Here is a 21,392-nt window from a genome sequence, read left to right as displayed (position 1 = left end):
GACTCTACTTTTGTACTGCAGTCGATGCTCTGTGTAAACCTTGCTGTCAAACAGAACGCAATAGTGACAAAGGTAGTCAGAAGAACCTAGTTTAAAAGGGTGTTTGTTTATGGATACTGCATTAGCTGCTCTATGCAAAAACATTAAATTAAAAAAGAAAAAAAAAAAAAAAAGGTGTAAATTGTTGGTACCCTGGTTGCTGCTGTGTGGTTTTCAAAAGATATCTTGATTCTAACTAAACTAGAGTTGGTCAATGAATGCCTGCATCAGACACTTGCCATGTCTACTAAATGCTTTTTAGATTCAATTAAAATCTACAGGATGCCGCACAGTCAAAAAGGTTTTTCCACATTTTTATAGGGTATAAACCTCAATCCTAAGATGCCAATAAAATGTGCAAGGTTAAACTCTGCCATGAAACAAAGCCATTAAAGTTTACTAAGGCTACTGCTAGGAGAGTAGGAAAAAAATACTTACGTGTTGTACCAATTGAACAGCAGCCAATTCACTCCTTCCAACTGGTATTCCCTGAGACTGTTATTGTTTTTATACTCCCTGGAACTCTCCGATTTCTTCCACTCGTCAGCAGGAGGTCGCTCCTGTTTCAAATGCAGTAAATCCCATTAGTGGTTTTCCGAAAGAACATATAACTGAGCTATTTTCAAATAAAAACACTGCTTGGCTGTGCCAATTCTTACCACGCGTTCTGTTTCTGGCTCTCTGCTCTGGAGTTTCTCAAATTCTTCAATCTTTGCTGGATCCAAGTCCTGCTTCAGCTCCCATGTACTGTCTTCATAGGGGAGGGAGCACCACTTCACCAAGTAATGTGTCACGGGCTGCACAAGCACAGTGTCAAAAAATTACAACTGACAACTCAATGCCTTCTGAAGCATTGGGACAAATGTACAAAGTGAAAGGGTAGAGAAAAGCCAGGCTTGCTGGATTTATATACAGCCCTCCAATAAAGATTAGATAAAAATTATTGACTGGCATATTTATTTTATTCATTCATACTGCAGCCCCATAACTACACTATTTAACATGCAACTCCAGATGGCTCTGAAAATGCATACACTGCCACCAAGTACCAAGAACCAGAGAAGAAAAACCTATGAAATGTGTGTCCATAACAGGCACAGGAGGGACTGGGATACTTAAAGTAATACTGAAGGCAAAACTTTGAAATTTTGCACAGAGTAAGGGAGGATATAACCCCTGCCAGTTTTTTTGCCATTTGTGTCCCATTGGGGAGATTTGCTTTCACTTCCTGTCCCACAGCCTCAACAAGAAGTGAGAGGACATTCCTCTAAAGTACAAACATGTTGGAAATTTTCAGCCTCATCGATTTTTTAATCATATGTAGATCAAAAAAAAAAACAAAAAAACCCCCACCAAAACACAAATGTAGTAATAATCTAATCGGAAAAAACAATCTTTAATATTGAAAATTATCTGGAAAAATTTTGAAATATGCAGGAAAATTATGATACAATTGTGTCATCACATGTTAGATCGAAAGAACGTTTAGTTTTTTTGTACACATTTTCATACTTTTTTTATCTTTCACTTTTGTTGAGAATAGTCTAGAAGGACAAAGAAGGAGAATGACATGTGTTCTACTCCCTATCCACTATCTACAAGTAAAAGGAATAAAAACTGTGTCTTCAGTTAGATTTTAAAAGCAAATGACAGAGAAGGAAGATAACTGACACAGTTCAGTGATGTTGGCTGGCCATGAGTTTCTGGTGAGAGATGTAGTCAAAACAGTCAGGGAGGAGGTGGCGAAAAAAAGAGGAAAGAGTATGGAAAGAGTCTCTGTGTTTGCTGGTCAGAAGAGGGGTGCAGAAGGTGGAGGTCAGTGCAGGCAGCTAAATGACAGTCTAATAGTAGACTTGGTCCCCCAAAAAATAACTAGCTCAGTTAACCCAACACACACATTTATCAGTACATGTTTTAACATAGAATAACAGCATCTTTCCAAGTCTTCCCATTCAAGAAAAGGTTTCACAAGGAATATTATGTACACCCAATAGCAGCCAACTCTACTCCTGATCTGCTTGATTATTCATCTGACATCTATGCACACCCTTCTCACAAGGTCACCAAGCTTGGCCTTGTAATAAAATTAATGTTGATCTAAACAAATGACACTGCAAAAACCTGTAATGATGCTCAAATATGAGAGGAAAAAAGGAATCATTTTTGATATTACGTGATAAGGCAAAATTTAAAGAAATGTCACAACACTTTCATTCTGTGCCACTTTGATCACTGACATTGGTCATGTCTTTTGATAACTAGTGCATGTAGAAAAGCTTTGCCACCATGCTGGAAAATGAACTTTGTTCAGGTCTGCGAACTGAAAGTCGCATTACTTACGGTGAGACTTTGCCAGGCAACTTCCTGGCAACTTTACACAACTTGAGTACTACTTTGATGTGACTTGATAGCAACTTTCATGCCATGCAACTTTACCTGCAGCCAATGAGAACATCAGCTACAGGCAATCTTCCTGTAATGTCGGATCCAAATCACATCAAAATAAATGAGGAGGCGACTTCCATTAAAGTCTATGGGCATGGTTGGATAGAGGTCACCTTGAAGTAGTACAACTTTTTCTTAAATCAGAGCAACATCAGCAGTGCCAATTAAGACAGCTCTCATTGACTAATACAGGATTACACATGTCATTAGACTTGGGGTCTCAAGTCAGATCCCAAGTTGCGGCAGTATGAACAGAGCCTCAGTGTTTTCCAGTAGATTATTTGTTTATAAATCAGCACAAAAATAAACAAAAATGTACAGAGTCAGTCACATCTACCTGTAACACCTGAGAGTTCTTTAGTACTGAAAGCTTCTGTTTTCCAATAGCAGAAGTATTGATAACTCCGGCACAGGCACACCATTGCATTCAATCCTGCAGGAACATGTCCTGCCTCAAATCGGATACCACTTCCGGAAGGCTAACAACTGAGTCCAACTGGGAGCCTCAGCTTCAGACATCCTAAAATATTCCCTACCAGCAAATAAATCTGATCAGACTTTTTCGGACACATCAGGGAAGGGTCATTTAAGTGCAGTTTGACATATTTAGCCAAATGGCACAAACAAGACACATTCAGCCCCCTTTAGCACATGCAGCTAGTGAGTATTTCTAACTAGGGCCACTGGATTCTACTGCAGTTATATCCCCAATTACAACAGCGCTCTCTTCCAAAGACATTATCTAAAGCAATAAATTATCTTGTAATACCCATAGCAGCCAGTCAGGTATCTCTCAAGGACAATACAGGAAAGTGAACCCTTATTATGGGTTGCTAAGGGCAAATACTGTAACAACATTTTTGTCCTTAAAAAAAAAAAATATAATAGAAAAAAAGAAGGAGGCCAACTGACATCAAAACGCTGACCTTTGACAAAAGCAGTCAACCAAGAGCTGAGTTTGGTAGTATGGCTGAAACAATTCAGTACTGTCCGTGATACTTTTTTTATTTGCACTAAAATACAATTTTGAGGACAAGCTTTCGGGGAGTGTCCCCTTCTTCAGGTCCAAGTAGTACTGTTACAAAGTTTTAGCAGAATGTTAGAAGATATGTGGGGATTGAGAAAAAAAAAAAAAAAAAGGCAGAAAGAAACACAAGCCTAAGGTTAACCTAGAGATAAGAACAGCAAAGCAAAAATATGCATAAATATGTTGGATAATGAGTGAGTCCAAATTATCCCATGTCCAAATTAAGGCCGTTATCTCTTGTATTGCTTGTGTTTCTTTCTGCCTTTTTTTTTTCCTCAATCCCCACATATCTTCTAACATTCTGCTAAAACTTTGTAACAGTACTTCTTGGACCTTGAAGAAGGGGACACTCCCCGAAAGCTTGTCCTCAAAATTGTATGTTAGTGCAAATAAAAAAAGTATCACGGACAGTACTGAATTGTTTCTGTCGCAAGTGCACTAATACGGCTACAATCACCTCAGGTAGTATGGCTAAAATTGAAAGCTAGATTCTGACAGACTGACTGGTCCATACTATGGCAAATAATAGCGCAAAACCTCCATGGTTTGCTATGGTGGCTACCTTTATTTTCTATTTTGGTTTAGTTTTTCAGGCAATGGGTTGATTTACTAAAACTGGAGAGTGCAAAATCTGGTGCAGCTCTGCATAGAAACCAATCAGCTTCCAGTTTTTTTTTGCCAAAGCTTGATTAAACCAGCTAAAGTTAGAAGCTGATCGGTTACTATGCACAGCTGCACCAGATTTTGCACTCTCCGGTGTTAGTAAATCAACCCCAACAGTTAGATCTTGATAAACCATTAGAATCACCAAAAATCAGTCATCAAATCATCATTTTGATAAGCAATGTCACTGTTTATTGTATTCTTGACACTTTTTAAAGCTCAGTGTCCCAGGATTCATTGCACGTCTGCTTCTATAAATTACATAATTATTAGTATTGTGTAGATGAATTTTGCACCTCATATGTTCTAATTACCAGCCTGTTCACACCTAAAATACATGACATTTTTAATCACTCAGTGACACCAGACTATCAAGCTTGTTGACAAACACCTTTTTTGTACCACATCAATTTCTTGGTGTAGCAAAAGAGGCCCTGGTCAAGAAGAGGTTAATCTTGAGCTGCTAAGCAATACGTCTGCATTCAATAACTGCCCAAATTTTCATGGAAATGACAAAATTGTACCTTGCACAAAAAGGCTGAACCACACCAGGAACTAATTACAATTTTGTAGGATCCTGAAATAAAAAGGAAAATAAAATGCCTTTACCTCTCCATTCTCGTCTGTGCCGGTGGAGACATCTAGTATCCGATCAATTTCCACATAGTCAGGATTAAATAGATCATCTTCAATCTGTTGACAAACAGGAAAATCAGCATCTTATTTACTGCGCCCCTAAGGGAAACATTTCTACACCAAAGATGTATTATTGCAGTTCAGGTCACAGAAATACAGAAACCCGACTCGACAACCTCTAACATGCTAATTGAAAACCTACAATTCAGCAGGATTGCTCCCCGTGAGGGTAAGAGACTCCTCAGACTTTGTTAACTGGGCCTCTTAATTACTGTGTGAAACCCTTTTACAGCAGGAGAAAGTTGAAGAATATTTTAAATGAAGTGTGAAATTACAATTCACTAATGAGCAATCGAAAAGGCTTATAGCTCACACGGTTTCTCGAAATCTACAGCTTGCGAAAGAGCGGTTTAAATTTAAGTGCTGGTGTCATTTAACCACTTGGCTGCCAGATGAAAACACACGCCACTACATTTTTTAATCCTACAGGAAGTAAGTGTCAAATTGGATTAAATGGCTTTGTTTCTTTTTCCTTCTGACACTGGTCGATAAGTACATATTTTTAAATCAGACAGTCAGATCTGCACAATTGCTGCTTCTAATAAACTTATGAGAAATGCAGGAGCTGCTACAGCTGAACTTCTGAAAATGCTAGTTGCTGGGCTGTCATGTTGAATCATGCACTTCAATATTTTCTGAAACGCTAACTTCATACAAACTCACAGAAAGTCTTCGCTGTATGACAGCCAGACAACTAGTATGTTCAGAAGCTGTATTGACAGACTATTTCACTGAATAAGTTAAAAAAAATATATTGATAGATAGTAATCAACATATGACAAAGACTAACAAAATGCTTGACATATGGCCGGTTTGATTTAGATTGGACAGCCTTACATGCATTGATCCCTTCAACATTATTTATAACGCAAGCTTTACTGTAGCAGAAAATGCCAATGCCAATTACAGTTTTGATTATGGTTTTCCTTCTCCACTGAATATATATTTTAAGTCCTGGATTTTACTGAACGACAGGGGAAGACCAAGATGGAATCCGTAAGGACTTTCATCAGTCTGACCCTTGCTCCGGCTCAGCATACGGATCTAAGTGAAATTAAATTGGTGATCAGAAGGTTAGTCCCATGTGGGCAATTGTCCAAATCTGGGAAGGACAGACACAATCCTTAGCATAATTAGCTCTCCGAGTGATACAGAATGGAATATGCATGAATGGGTCCAGCTCACACAGATCGGGGTAAACCCTTCGATGGCTTAACGGCTGGAACAAGACGCAGCCAATCATCAGAAAAGTTTTCTAGCAGAATTCACAATGCATTCACATCTGAGATAAACTGCATTTCAAGGATACGTCTGAATACCCTCCATAAACTTCACATTTCCTGAATGTAATATATGGAGAAAAGGGTCTTACAGTATTATAAGCAAAACGTTTCTGAAAGAATCACATGAATAAATCAGGATACATTGCTTCAAGGGATCAACTCCAAAGTGGCATTTAAAAAGTGGAAAACCTCAGTGTACAGTTTGTAGTAGGTGGTGTTGATGTGGGTTCCCCATGGGTATCCTTGCACACTGCATGAGTATAATAAAAAAAAATGCCAAGCTTCAATTTGTCGTTTTACTCCACCTCTTGGATTTTTTTTTTGCAGTATGTAAAGTAAAACTTCAGATGGTGGAGGACAGACCATTCATATACCTGGTGAATACCATTACCCAAATTTATAAAATGACTGATTTTGAGTACTGTAGGCGACAGGTACACTTAAGTGTAATTTCACCCTAAAATCTATCTATAAACAGCCATATACTGTAGCAAATGTACCTTAATAAATGCATAGCACTATGTCTGAGCTTTTTTCACATCCTAATTGTTCAGCAATGGAAATTTATGGTCGCTTACCAATCACATTGTGCAACCGATGGCGTCTCATAGCCACCCCAACACTATCAAGGCCTGACAACATTAGGGCACAGAGGAAACCTTTTGCAGTCAGGCTTTCGCCATATTAATACTGGGGGAGCTGAGTGACACCATGAGCTGAATGGTGTTACTGGAAAATGGCCAACTGTTTCCCCAGCTGATTGCTGGAAAACCAGAGCACAGACAGAAGTCAAACATTACAGTGCATGTTTTATATGTTCTTGTAATTCTAGGGTAAACTTTCACTTTAAAGTTACATTTAATACATCCACAGACATTACTATACTTTACAATAAAAAAATGACCACTGGTTTGGCGTGAATATTCAGTTTTTGGGAGAAGGGAAGGAAATAATGAAAACCTCAGCAGCAACAATAATTCCAACCATAATAATCACAATCCCCAACAGTAATAACACAGATCGAGTATCACACACTCCACCCGCTCTGAGTAATGAATGTGACCCCAGCTTGACCATCAGCTCTGATTTTCTTCACTGTCTCAGAAGCATAAACAATTTTTGTTTCAGCAAGCTTTCTAGGAAAATCATTAAATTATTCCTCAAACGTAAGGCACGCATTGAAGACATTCACACATCTAACCAGATTTCCTAGAAGAGAAAGCTGTCCGTCAGTATATCAGGACATCCCACTATTCTTTATCACTAAGCAGAGTGGAGAGACCGCAATATACATCCTGACAACAGGAAGCCAACCAACTTCCTGTTTGTAGACGTGAATATGACACAAAGAAATCTGAACAGCACCATCTGTAACCATGTAAAGTGACACTGACACATACAAGCACTACAGAATTCTAACAAAGTGCAGCTTACCTCTGAGAGGAACTTGTTCTGGCCTTGCTTTGCCCGAAAACGCTTAATTTTCTGTTGAATCCTCTTGTCTTTCTCCAGGTCCTCCAACGTGGCCCACTGGCAGTGCAAATAAGAACTGCAGAAAAGAAAAACAATTGTAGACTCAATCTTTACAAATAGGCAACCACAGTGGCTCTTGCCTTCAACTACTTCACTACTGTCGTACATTTTATACAGGCAGAATGGTAGCTGTGGGGTTCTAAAGAGTCGTGTTAAAATGGCACCATGCTTATAGTGTGTCCACGTGCTCAGGGCATGCATAATGCCTATGATCACGCTGTCATTAGATAGTGCAGACCATAGGCAAAATGAACACAATCAGTCCGTGGCTTGTGATCACTACGCTGGCCAATCACAGCAATCACAAATGTAAACTGTACTATGGTTTACATTTAAGAGAGGATCTACATACTAGGGGGAGTACAACTGGGGGAATCAATGGTGGAGAAGGATCCGGGGGTTCTGGTAGATCACAAGCTTAATAATGGCATGCAATGCCAAGCTGTGGTTTCTAAAGCGAGCAAAATCCTCTCTTGTATTAAAAGAGGTATAGACTCCACAGAGAGATATATTACCCCGGTACAAATCATTCGTAATACCTCATCTGGAATATGCAGTTCAGTTTTGGGCACCAATTCACAAAAAGAACATTGGGGAACTGGAGATAGCACAGAGAAGGGCAACCAAACTGATAAGAGGCATGGAGGAGCTCAGCTATCAGGAAAGATTAGAGGAACTGAATTTATTGTCTCTTGATAAGAGGAGATTAAGGGGGGAAAATGATCAACATGTATAAATACATCAGTGGTTCATATAGTGAACTCTGTGTTATTCATCTGGAGGTCATCACAGAGGACAAGGGGGCACTCTTTACATCTGGAGGAAAAGAAATTTAATCTCCAAACACGGAAAGGTTTCTTCACAGTGAGAGTTGTGAAAATGTGGAATAGACTCCCTCAAGAGTTGGTTCTGGCCAGCTCAGTGGATTGCTTTAAAAAAGGCCTGGATTCTGTCTTAGATACAGAGAATATAACTGGTTACTAACATTTATTATTATTATTATACAGTATTTATATAGCGCCAAAAGGTTTGCTCAGCGCTGTAAATTATAGTGGGGGACAGTACATGAGACAGTACAGTAACAAAACAATACACGAGGGGTTCGAGGGCCCTGCTCTTTTGAGCTTACAATCTAGGAGGGAGGGGATATTGGTACAGGAGGAAGTGGCTGTGGGGGATGGAGTGGTAGGAGGAGATCGGCAGTTAGGTGAGGGTGGGGTAGGCTTCCCTGAAGAGATGGGTTTTCAGGGTGCGCCTAAAGGTGAGGAGGGTAGGTGACAGTCTGATGGATTGGGGTAGTGAGTTCCAGAGGATGGGGGAAGTCCTGGAGAAGTCCTGCAGTTGGGCGTGGGAGGTGGAGACAAGGGAGCTAGAAGGTAGGTGGTCTTTTGAGGAGCGAAGATTACGGGTTGGGTGGTATTTGGGTATCAGGTCGGTGAGGTAGTTTGTGGCAGCCTTATGAATGGCTTTGTATGTCAGTGTTAGTAGTCTGAATTTGATGCGCTGGGCAATCGAAAGCCAGTGGAGGGAATGACAGAGGGGGGTGGCAGAAGAGGAGCGGCTGGTAAGGTGGATGAGTCTGGCCGCTGAGGGGGGGGGGGGGGGGGGAAGATGGCGCGGGCTGGGGGGAAAATTAGGAGCTCGGTTTTTGAAAGGTTCAGTTTAAGGAAGTAGAGCGACATCCAGTCTGATATGTCGTTCAGCAGGTGGGTGATACGGACGGAGACTGAAGGGGTGAGTTGAGGGGTGGAGAGGTAAATTTGCGTGTCATCGGCGTAGAGGTGATAGTTGAAGCTGTGGGAGTGTATCAGTTTGCCAAGGGAGGAGGTGTAGATGGAGAAGAGAAGGGGCCCGAGGACAGAGCCTTGGGGGACCCCAACAGAGAGGGGGAGAGAGGGGGAGGTGGTAGCGTTATCTGTAATGCTGAAGGAGCGCTGGGAGAGATCGGACGAGAGCCAGGAGAGACCGGAGTCTCTGATGCTGAGGGAGTGTAGTTTATCGAGGAGGAGGGTGTGGTCAACTGTGTCGAAGGCCGCGGAGAGGTCAAGGAGTAAGAGGACTGAGTAGTGGCCATTAGCTTTGGCGGTTTATAGGTAAAGTTGATCCAGGGAATATCCAATTGCCACTCAAGGGATCAAGAAGGAATTTTTTTCCCAGCAGGAGCAAATTGGATCATGCATTGTTGAGTTTTTTTTGCCTTCCTCTGGATCAACTGCGGGTATAGGATTATAACTTTTTTTTTCTATGGTTGAACTGGATCGACTTTTGTCTTTTTTCAGCCAGACTAACTATATAACTATGTAAGAGCCCTCCCTTTCCTCTGCTTTGAGGGACTATTAATGAATGATTTACATATAATGGTAGGCAGCAACAACTGATTATTTCACCACTTCCACCCTTCAAGTATGACCTGAACATGAATGATGCACCATTACTATGCCCCATGTTTTAACCACCTCACCACCAGCATGCCTATTCATTTGCACACATTTGCAATGCAGACAGATCTCTGATGCACACTGCAGTCTATTATGAACAACAGTCTATGATAACATGCAGTCTTTTATGAATAACTCCTAAAATGCATGCACAGAGTTGAGTAAACATTGCGCTGACAAGATATTGGTAACCATACTCCATTAATAATGGACCAGTATGCCGAAACAACCAATTAAAATTAGTGAACCTAAACAAGTACAAGATGGATTCAGATTGGTTTCAATGGATGCTGCACTTGACACTTTGCTCCTTTCCTTTTTCAACTTTATTAAATACCCCTAAGTTAAAGCAAATATGTAACAAGTATCTCCTTCTGTTTTTCCTTTTCATGGAAAACCTGCACTGGGGAAATATGTTGGAAGTGTTATCTGCTTAGCTGCTATGCTGATTCCCTGACAGAGTCAACAATTATGCAGATCAGGAGTTCTGACTTTCCTATTACAGTGCATCCAGAAAGTATTCACAGTGCTTAACTTTTGCCACATTTTATGTTACAGCTTTATTCCAAAATGGATTAAATTAATTTTTTTCCCTTAACATTCTGCAAACAATATCCTATAATGACAACTTGAAAGAACTTTGTTTTGAAATCTTTGCAATTTATTAAAAATAAAAAAAACTAAAAACACCACATGTACATAAGTCTTCACAGCCTTTGCCATGACACTCAAATTTAAGCTCTGGGGCATCCTGTTGCCACTGATCATCCTTGAGATGTTTCCACAACTTGACTGGAGTCCACCTGTGTGGGAAATTCAGTTGATTGATTAGGGAACGCATAAACCTGTCTATATAAGGTCCCACAGTTAACCGTGCATGTCAGAGCACAAACCAAGAAGTCCAAGGAATTGTCCGTAGACCTCCGAGACAGGATTGTATCAAGGCACAGATCTGGGGATGGGTACAGAAAAATTTCTGCAGCATTAAAGGTCCCAATGAGCACAGTGGCCTCCATCTGTAAATGGAAGAAGTCTGGAACCACCAGGAATCTTCCTAGAGCGAGCCGCCCGGCCAAAATGAGCGATCAAGGGAGAAGGGTGGTAACCATGCACCCGATGGTCACTCTGAAAGAGCTCCAGCATTTCTCTATGGAGAGAGAAGAACCTTCCAAAAAAACAACCATCTCTGGAGCACTCCACCAATCAGGCCTGTATGGTAGAGTGGCCAGACGGAAGCCACTCCTCAGTAAAAGGCTGCCTGGAATTTTCCAAAAGGCACTTGAGGGACTCTTAGACCATGAGAAACAAAACTCTCTGGTCTGATGAAACAAACATTGAACTCTTTCGCCTGAATGCGAAGCATCATGTCTGGAGGAAACCAGGCACCACTCACCACCTGGCCAATACCATCCCTACAGAGAAGCATGGTGGTGACAGCATCATGCTGTGGGGATGTTTTTCAGCAGAAAAGTAGGTTAAAAAATGTCAGTTTAGCCGCGTTTGCATACCACGTTTATGCACGTTTGCGTTTAGAAGCATTTTTAAAAGATAACTTCAGGAGACCCTCCCAAATGTCCAGAATGCACTGAAAAATAGAAAATTCACTTAAACAAGGCTACTAAAATACTGCATGAGTTATTTTATCAAGTCATGTGGTATTTTAGTAGTGAAAAGCATGTGGTAATGTTTCAGCTGTCAGCGGGATTCCCACTGACAGCTGAATGTAAAAGAAAGAATTGCTGCAATAAACAAAAAAAATTTAAATTTCGTGGGATTCCCCTCCAAAATCCATACTAGACCCTTATCCGAGCATGTAGCCCGGCAGGTCAGGAAAGGGGGAGGAGCGCGGGGCGGGTAAGGGAGCGCCCCCCCCGAACCATACCAGGCCACATGCTCTCAACATGGGGGGGTGCTTTTTCCCCCGAAGTAGATCCAACATCAATCACAACATCAATCACAACATCCACCGCTCAAAAGAACAAAAAAAAAAAAAAAACTCTGCTACCGACTCTGGCCCCCGGCTGTCTTCTCAGAAGCTAATTTGACAGTTCTTAAATATGTAAGGAGTGGGGCCACCCAGTGACATCACCTGTTTGACCCCACCCCGTGTGCCATCAACCAGGGCATGCCGGTCACTGACATCACACGGGGCGTGGTCACATATGTGATGGCCCCGCCCCTTACATATTTAAGAACTGTCAAACCAGCTTCTGAGCAGACGACTGGGAGCCAGGGTCAGTAGCGCAGCCTTTTTTTTCCCCCCGGAGAGGCGGACATCATGATTGACATTGGATCTACTTCGAGGGACATTCTTTTATTGAAGGACTTGTCAAAGAATGACTCCTGTATTTTTTCAAACTACAGCTTTTTTTTGTGAATTGGTAGCTGTACCACGTTCCCCATACTCATTCACATGGGGGTGGAGGGGGGTTGTTGGGGGGAGGGGGGAGTGGGAACTGGGGGCCCCCTTGATAAAGGGGGCTTCCAGATTCCGATAAGCCCCCTGCCCACAGACCCCCACAACCACAGCCCAGGGTTGTGGGAAAGAGGCCCTTCTCCCCATCAACATGGGGACAAGGTGCTTTGGGGGGAGGGGGGCTCGCAACACCATTTTTTTTTTTAATTTTGGCATGGGGCTTCCCCTCAAAATCCACACCAGACCCAAACGGCTTGGTATGGAGGGAAGGGGGGACCCCACGCTGTTTTTTTTTTTTTATTATTTTTTAATTGCCAGCAATTCTTTCTTTTACATTCAGCGGTCAGTGGGAATCCCGCTGACAGCTGAAACATGATGCATGCTTTTTACTACTAAAATTCCACATGACTTGATAAAATCATGCTGTATTTTAGTAGCCTTTTTTTAGTGGATTCAAATTTAAACAAAAAAAAAAAATGCTATGTGGTATTCTACCGCATACTCAGGTGCGGTAGGATACTGCTTAGCGAATTGCGCCCTGGATATGAACCAGTCAAAAAACGCTTCTAAACGCAAATGCTTATAAACGCAGTTAACCGCTTTTACAAGTGCTTGGCGTTTGAAACCCCGGTAAAATCTAATCCTGAACACAATTTTGCTGCGTTCAAAAAAAAAAAAAAAGACTAAACTGTATACATGGACACATAGGAAAACATTAGGGAGAGTTCAGGGGCTGCTGAAAAAAAAACGCAGAAAAGCTCCTAAACATCAGTTTATCAGCTGCAGTGTACATGAGCCCTTGTGTACATGTTTTTTTTTTTGTTTTTTATTTTTAAGAAATTGCAAAGACTTCAAAAACGAACTTATTTCATGTTGTCATTATGGGGTATTGTTTGTAGAATGTTGAGAAAAAAAATGAATTTAATCCATTTTGGAATAAGGCTATAACAAAATGTGGCAAAAGTTAAGCGCTGTGAATACTTTCTGAATGCAGTGTACTATATCTGCATGCTTGCTCCAGGTCAGTGACTCAATAAGTAGTTAAAGTCTACTACTTTCTCCATACAGGTTTCCTTTTAATTAATAGCAAACCCGCATCACCCACAACCGGAATTTTTTTTTTCTTCATACAAGTACACCATTACCTTTTTTGACTCTGGGATCCACAACATACTCAAACCCCCAGGTAATCTAGCGATGTTCTGTGGTGATCAACTGCACTGGTTCTGCACACCAGGTCCCAAGTTGCTGTCTTACTATGGCATCATGGAGAGTCTGCTGCCTTTTCCTAGTTTTTGCAGCCAGTTCCCTAATGTCCATTTTTGTAAACTGACCCAAAGCCTCCAGGGATGATGGACGAAAAAGATCGAAAGTGAAGGGGCCCTTACAAAAACTGGGTATCCAAATTTTAAATAAATCCTTTTGCAATTGTGGAAAGGAAAGGGAAAGGAATAATATAAGAAAGTGGGCAAAGAGGGTGAAGGTCGGCTAAGTACCCCCCGAGAATGTAGGTTTATATTCGTTATAGCAGCTGAATACAAACTAGGATTCTCCCTGTTCTTTTAAAATTCCAATAACCCATTTGGTCTTGTATAAAAAAAAAAAAAAAAAAAAAAAAAAAAAAAAAAAGTATTTACTGCAGTTTCATACTGGCATAAAGCCAGTCATGTGGAAGGCAGGAACACCCCTAAACCTATGAAAAGTACCCCCTGGGAGTAAAGGTACCACATATTGGGAAAGGCTTCTCAGGAACATTCATTATATTCCAGGCACCCAGCTGAGACTACAGACTGAGCTACAGACTGCTCGCCTCTGAGCAATATTAGAGATAAAACAATTTACTTACAAGTTCTTGTACTTCACATAAAATTCTTCCACTTCTACTTCTTCCCCAGACTCCAGCTACAAGGGAAGAAAGCACATTTCAGAGTTTTAATGAACATAGGTGAATCATTGCCGAGCACAACTGGCTGGGAAGTTACAAGCAGCACAGGAGTTTTAGATATTCATAATGTGTAATCCGGCCAGCCAGCTATGTCTCTCTAGCAGGATTCCACTCATTATGAGTAATAAAATGATTTGTAGCCGTCTGAACTGCAGACTCCGTTCTTCATGACTCTTTATGCGTTCAGACAGAATAATGTATATCACATGGCGTGTGTTGTACCATCACAATATTAACCATTAAACCCTTGTAAATAAAAAGCAAATGTTCCCTTGAAGAACAGCTGTCTGACTCTGCATTGTCATATCTGAGACATGAATAATGTTTAACTCCTCCCTCACTGCACGCCGTTTTCATTCACAACGGCCTGACCCTGTACCTGGCTGGCTGCCAAACCCACAGCGTTAAGTAGACGCCAAGTGTACCATTTTCTCAGGCAGCAGCCAATTAACAACTGCACTCCCTAATGCCAAATGTATTATTTTTGGCTGGCTCAATACAGTCTTGCTGCATTTTTACAATTGGCTTCTACGGGGTGTGTGCCTGTGTGTTGAGAGGAAGCTAACCGCTGACTACAAAATGCTTGTGGTCGACAATTTATATTGCTTTCGTGTTCGCACTTAAGACATCACTAAGGGCATGACTGAATCGGATTTGATACAATGCTCTCACCACGGCGGTTAAGACACCAGTTAAGACGTTCATTTGAGAGATGCTGAAAGAGCGAGTCTGCACTTTCTCAGAAGCTGTTTTTAACTAGAGCTGAATGAATGTGAATGAAGCCAATGGGAACGCGAGAAAGAAAATTCCTGAAAAGACGATGTCAGCACACGTACACTAGAAAGAGTAATGGTTCAATAGCAAAGCGAAAGTGAATTTTACAGCACAGTCTCCAATGCTTTCGAACACTGATAGTAAATCCCCATAGGAATGCCTAGGAGAGGAGTCTACCCCTGAAAACGATCTGTACAAAAACACAGATGTGCACAAACTAAAGCCAGCTAAGCTCACACACAGGGCATAAAAACTGCAATTCAATTTGTGTACAATAAACACAACTGTATGGATAACCTAATACAACACCAGAGAACTAAACTGCTTACAGAGACAGTGCACCATTCAATCCTAAAGCCTCCATCCCAGCAAATCAATAAAAATACAGTTTACTAAAGTGTGCCATTTGTCTATGCTTGCATATTTCTGGTTGCTCCAAGAAGCCTCTATCAGGGAGCAGCTACTCTTCATCTTCCAGGATGCATACTAAATCTGGAGTGAAGACACCACTTGCTGTGAGGCAGAGCAGGTTCAGTTCTACTGCCCCAGAACTAGAATACAGAGGAAGAGAGAGAGGAATGCCTGCTTCTATTAGAGGCTTCTCGATCACATGTTTAAAGCCCGCTTATGGGCACACACACAAAAAAAAAAAAAAAAAATCACAGAATGAAAAATTAAAAAAAACCCTTTCCATCAGGTTGGCTTAATTCCTCAGCAGCCAAGTCTGTTCTTTATTATTGGGAGTGGGGGAAGTATGGCTCCCACTGTACGTCTGTCTGCTCAGATATAAGCGCCACAGGTCATATAGACCTCAGTGCTACTCACATCTCTGAGCCCCTTCACACCAGATCATTCACAAAACACACAGTCCCAGGCTTTGCTTTGGGAATGGCCAAAGGGATCGGGGGGGGGGGGAATGTGACTGTAGCGCCTGGGTCTATAAGCCCCGTGGTGCATACACCTGAGCAGACACAGAGTGAGAACTGTGCTTACCCCACAGGCAAAAAGGACAGATGTGACAGCTGTAGAATTAGCTTGATGGGGGGGGTTCTCTTCTGCCAATGAAAAGTGTAACTGCTGTAATGATGGATTGTTTTTTTGTGCCTGGAGATGGACTTCAAGTGTATGAATAACCATGCCTTTTCTTTTTGGTTTTAGATGGAGTAGGAAGGCTTTAAAAAAACAAAAAAACCCCAAAAACTTGAAATTCACTTTTTACAGTCTTTGTTCTGTTGGTGAGATTTTCCCACACGTACAGTCCTAGACATTCAGAGGAAACCTAAAAACCAAAATAGGTTTCCTCATTGGAAGACTTTCTTCCCAATTCTGGTTCCAATGAGATGTAAAATTTTGGGTTTTCTGTTATGTTCTACTTTGTGGGGACAATGATCCCCAAGATACAAACAGAGCAGGTCAACCTACCCAGCAGTGACTCTGCTCTATTCAAAACAAAAAAACAGAAAGAAAAAAAAAAAAAAAAAAAAAAATAGAAAGCCAGTTAGTTTTGCATCCATAAAAACTGAAGCAAAGTAGAAGAATTGTGCCAGAGCAATAAAAAGCTGTAGGAAATGGCGCTGGTTGCTTAATATAAGCCTTACTAGGGTGTCCTTACAGAAACTGGCGCAAGTGTAAATCACACGGTATTGTTTACAACCAGCACCTGCTCTGTTTTATGTCTATTTGGTAAATATATGTTAAGTACCTAGAAAGTGTGAGAAGGAAAGAGATGAAGTGTGAATATTATAATACAACTAAGCTGTAATCTCTATTCAAATGTGCAAACTGTTTAAAATGCTTTGACTGACAAGTTCAGCACACTAAAAAAAAATCTAATAGGAGATTTAGGATGGTCAAAAACAAAGCTATGAAGAAAAGACTAGCAAATACACAGCCCCCTTGGGGAATATCGCTATACAGACACAACATTAACAGAAAACATAAGCACAAGTCATATGCCTGAATACTGCACAGCAGCCATTTTGTCAGACACTAGCCACAAGCATACAGCGGAACAATTCACTGGTGACATTACTAAGAAAAGGACATTTTACTAATCTAAAAAGACATACGGAGTTCTGGTTCAGCTAACAATCACTTCCTTTACTGTGCACAGGAAGTGAATCGACTTTATTTATTACAGGTATTTACATACTGTAGGTTCACATGCACCCCTGCCTTCAAGGAATCTTACAATCTAAGGACCCATATCACATGCATAGATAAACCTACTAGGTTCAATTGAGACAGAAGCCAAATAGCCTAACAGCATGTCTTTTGAGAGTGGGAAGAAAACAGTGTACCCAGAGAAAACCTACATAAGCACAAGGAGAACCATGCAAACTCCATGCAGGTAGTGTTCTGATTGCTGCAAGGCAGAGGTACTAACCACTAATTCACTGTGCTGCCCAAAACATACCTGTCTGCTGCAGATCTCAACACACATATATGAGATTAAACATTTTTTTTTCAATATAAAAGAAACAATTACCAGTTTTTTAGTCATGCGGCTGCTCATTATCTTCTCCACAACAGGTCCTTCATCAAGAGCTTCCTAAAAGAGCAATTAACCAGACAAGTGTTTCAGTTAAAATATAGGCATCATGTAAATTAGAACCATGAGAACAAAGTCATGCAGAGTTGACAACTGTTGGTGGGTAGAAGTGGAACTTTGTACCAAATGTTTGAATCCTTTCTGACCCTGTCCAAAAACCACAAAGACCAAATACCTGACAGGCATGTACTGAGGTCTGATGGTGGCAGGAAGTGCAACCTAATCCACATACTCATCAGATATTCTGCTGTTACTTCTACTTTATTTTCCTGTCTTAGATGTGCACCCACCATATATTCCCATTAAGAATACACTAGTGGACTACTGGCACCACCATAATGGAGATATAAACTGCCCCCTATTTTACTCCTAGGAATATACTGCAAATGTACTCCAGAGTGGGGAACCATCAAGTGACACCCTGCCTAACATTTTCCTTCCTGGGTCAAGGAAAACAAAGACCTTGCTGGTAGCGGTTGGGAGGGCAGACCCTGCCTCTCCTTGTTTGGTGACATTTGACTTTCAGACCCAAACAGAAAAAGTAAAGATAACACATGTGTTGTGGATTGACAGAGTGCATGGCATTAGCACTGACATTTAATTTTAATAAATGGATTGGCAAGCAAAGATGCACTTGTTGGCAAACAGTCTTAATAGCTCACAACTAGATTCCCAATATGATGGAGAGATGTGCAATATAACTGGATTTGGACACTGGATAAGCTACACATGCCCAAAAGAACCTCATCAAAGTCCACTGGGCATGTGTAGTACACCCAGTCCTTCTGCCACCACTCGCTCTCCATCCCCCCCCCCCCCCCCCAACCTCTTGCAGTTCTCGGCAATACAGCTAGGGGCTCCTAAGCAAAATACAGTAGCTGTAAATACAAATTGTCTGACATAGCATTTTAAATACTGTTCAGAAGCAGTTTTGTATCTACTCAGTTTCCCTCATCTGCAGATCAAGGGGATGATGCAAGGTAAAGTGTATTAAACCCAAATCCAAAAATGTAATACAGTCAGGTTTCTGTGATGTAAAAAAAATGAAACAAAGATGGATCATTTCAGAACTTTTTTCACCTTTAGCCTAGGTTCACACTGATGAGGTGCGGAATTTGCAGAGGTTTCTGTTTGAATTCCACACCACATCACAATCTCACCCAGTTAATACAAATCGCTGCGGGTGTGTATGTTAAGCTAACACAACCCCCCGAATTCGGTCCACAAAACACAGTGCGATGTGCAGAATCGGATCGCATGGGTGTGAATAACCATGAAATCAGATTCTAGTGCAGACCAAAAAAGGGTCCTGCACCTTTATGGTGCTGATGTGGTGAGATTTGAGACATACAAAATGTATGGTTCAAATTGCACCACACAGAATTCACATGTGATTTGCATAGGAATGCGGTGTGGTTCCTGTGCAAATCACATGCGGTATGCTGCACTGCACAAGTGTGAACCCAGGATTAATGTGACCGATAAACTGTACAACAAACTGAAATCTTTTAGGTGGAGGGAAGTAAAAATAAAAAACTAAAATATAGTTGCATAAGTGTGCACACCCTTAAACTAATACTTCAATGAAGTACCTTTTGATTTTATTACAGCACTCAAGTCTTTCTGGGTATGAGTCTATCAGCATGGAACATCTTGACTTGGCAATATTTGCCCACCCTTCCGTGCAAAAAGATCACCCCACAGATTTTCAATCGAATTCAGGTCTGGGCTCTGGCTGGGCCATTCCAAAACTTTAATCTTCTTCTGGTTAAGTCATTCCTTTGTTGATTTGGATGTATACTTTGGGTCATTGTCATGCTGAAAGATGAAGTTCCTCTTCATGTTCAGCTTTCTAGCAGAAGCCTGAAGGTTTTGTGCCAATATTGACTGGTATTTAGAACTGTTCATAATTCCCTCTACCTTGACTAAGGCCCCAGTTCCAGCTGAAGAAAAACAGCCCCAAAGCATGATGCTGCCACCACCATGCTTCATTGTGGGTATTGTGTTCTTTAGGTGATGTTTTTGCGCCAAACATATCTTTTGGAATTATGGCCAAAAAGTTCAACCTTGGTTTCATCAGACCCCAAGTAATTTTCCCACATGCTTTTGGGAGACTTCAGAGGTGTTTTTGCAAAATTTAGCAGGGCTTGGATGTTTTTCTTCATAAGAAACGGCTTTTGTTTTGCCACTCTACTCCATAGCCCTGACATATGAAGAATACGGGAGATTGTCACATTCACACTGTCAGTACTTTCCAGATATTCCTGCAGCTCCTTTAATGTTGCTGTAGTCCTCTTGGCAGCCTGCCAGACCAGTTTTCTTCTCGTCAATTTTGGAGGGACGTCCAGTTCTTGATAATTTTTCACTGATGCGCCACATTTTCTCCACTTGATGACTGTCTTCACTGTGTTCCATGGTATATCTAATGCCTTGGAAATTCTTTTGTACCCTTCCCCTGACTGATACCTTTTAACAATGAGATCCTTCTGATGCTTTGGAAGCTCTCTGCAGACCATGGCTTTTGCTGTAGGATGCGACTAAGAAAATGTCAGGAAAGGCCTACTAGAACAGCTGAAATTTGGGGTTAATCAGAGGCATTTAAAATGATGGCAGGTGTGTACTGACTCCTATTTAACATGATTTTGAATGTGATCTTTTAATTCTGAACACAGCTACATCCCCAGTTATAATGCACACTTATGCAACCACATTATTTTAGTTTTTTTATGTTTCAGAACATTTCAGTTTGTTTTTCAATTGAGTTGTACAGTTTATAGGTCACATTAAAAAGGTGGAAAAAGTTCTGAAATTCTTTGTAATTTTTTGCACATCACAGAAACCTGGCATTTTAACAGAGGTGTGTAGATTTTTTATATCCACTGTATATTGCAGCTTACCAATCCCTTAGATGTGATTGCTGCCTTTTTTTTTCTTTTTTCGTTTTTTTCCCCCCTCTGTTTTTACCTGGTGATTTAGCCAGTGACACTCCTCCTGTATTACAGTTCCCCCTTTTGATGAAGGAGCACAGGGGCACCTTTAGAAAGTAGCATTGTCAGCTTGGGGGGAGGGGAGTGTTAGTGTATTTAAATTTGCTAATGCATCTAATAAATTGAAGCCAAATGCCAGCTCACACTGCAGTTACACAAGCAGTTAGAGCATTAGCTTTTTGTCTTTTCAATAAAGGTTTATGAATAAATAAAAACAGATCATTGCAAGCACCTCTGTCAGTAGTGAATAGTTTGTCTCAACACTAACTGCTACATCTGCAGGACAGCATATTCTATGGAAAAACAGTCTTACTGGCTGAATCACCAGGTGAAAAAGAAAAAAAAAGCCTATAAAAGAAAACGAATGCAGCCATCACATTTAGGAATTGGTAAGCGACAATATAATAAACATTTATTTTTGGGTTTAATACGGATTTAAACCGACCTGACAAGTAGGGTTAAAGTTTTTTCTCCAATAAAATTAGTTCCCATTTAACCCTTTATTAACCCTCAGTTAACCCTAATTGGTCGCATTCATTAGAGCATGAGTTTACAAAATGTTAGCCTCTCGGCTGCTTTGAACACATGTCGATGT

The 21,392-nt window shown here is 40.9% G+C and overlaps 1 protein-coding gene across 3 annotated transcripts in view; it reads right to left on the bottom strand.

Moving 5' to 3' along the window:
* CHD7 (chromodomain helicase DNA binding protein 7) overlaps nt 1-21,392 on the bottom strand; it is a 188,493-nt gene that overhangs the window by 58,686 nt on the left and 108,415 nt on the right. For all 3 annotated transcript variants that reach the window (XM_089685314.1, XM_089685312.1, XM_089685313.1), the window contains exons 6-11: nt 17,748-17,810; nt 14,387-14,442; nt 7,588-7,702; nt 4,784-4,867; nt 699-836; nt 478-599 (exon numbers count right to left, since the gene is read on the bottom strand). In XM_089685314.1, the coding sequence (XP_089541440.1) occupies nt 478-599; nt 699-836; nt 4,784-4,867; nt 7,588-7,702; nt 14,387-14,442; nt 17,748-17,810 (578 nt within the window). The remainder of the gene's footprint in view (nt 1-477; nt 600-698; nt 837-4,783; nt 4,868-7,587; nt 7,703-14,386; nt 14,443-17,747; nt 17,811-21,392) is intronic.

This window comes from Staurois parvus, unplaced genomic scaffold (assembly GCF_062004578.1).
Source record: "Staurois parvus isolate SC_StPar_1 unplaced genomic scaffold, SC_StPar_1.0 ptg000371l, whole genome shotgun sequence".
Taxonomy (NCBI): Eukaryota; Metazoa; Chordata; class Amphibia; order Anura; family Ranidae; genus Staurois; species Staurois parvus.
This window is presented reverse-complemented; position numbering and strand designations above follow the sequence as displayed.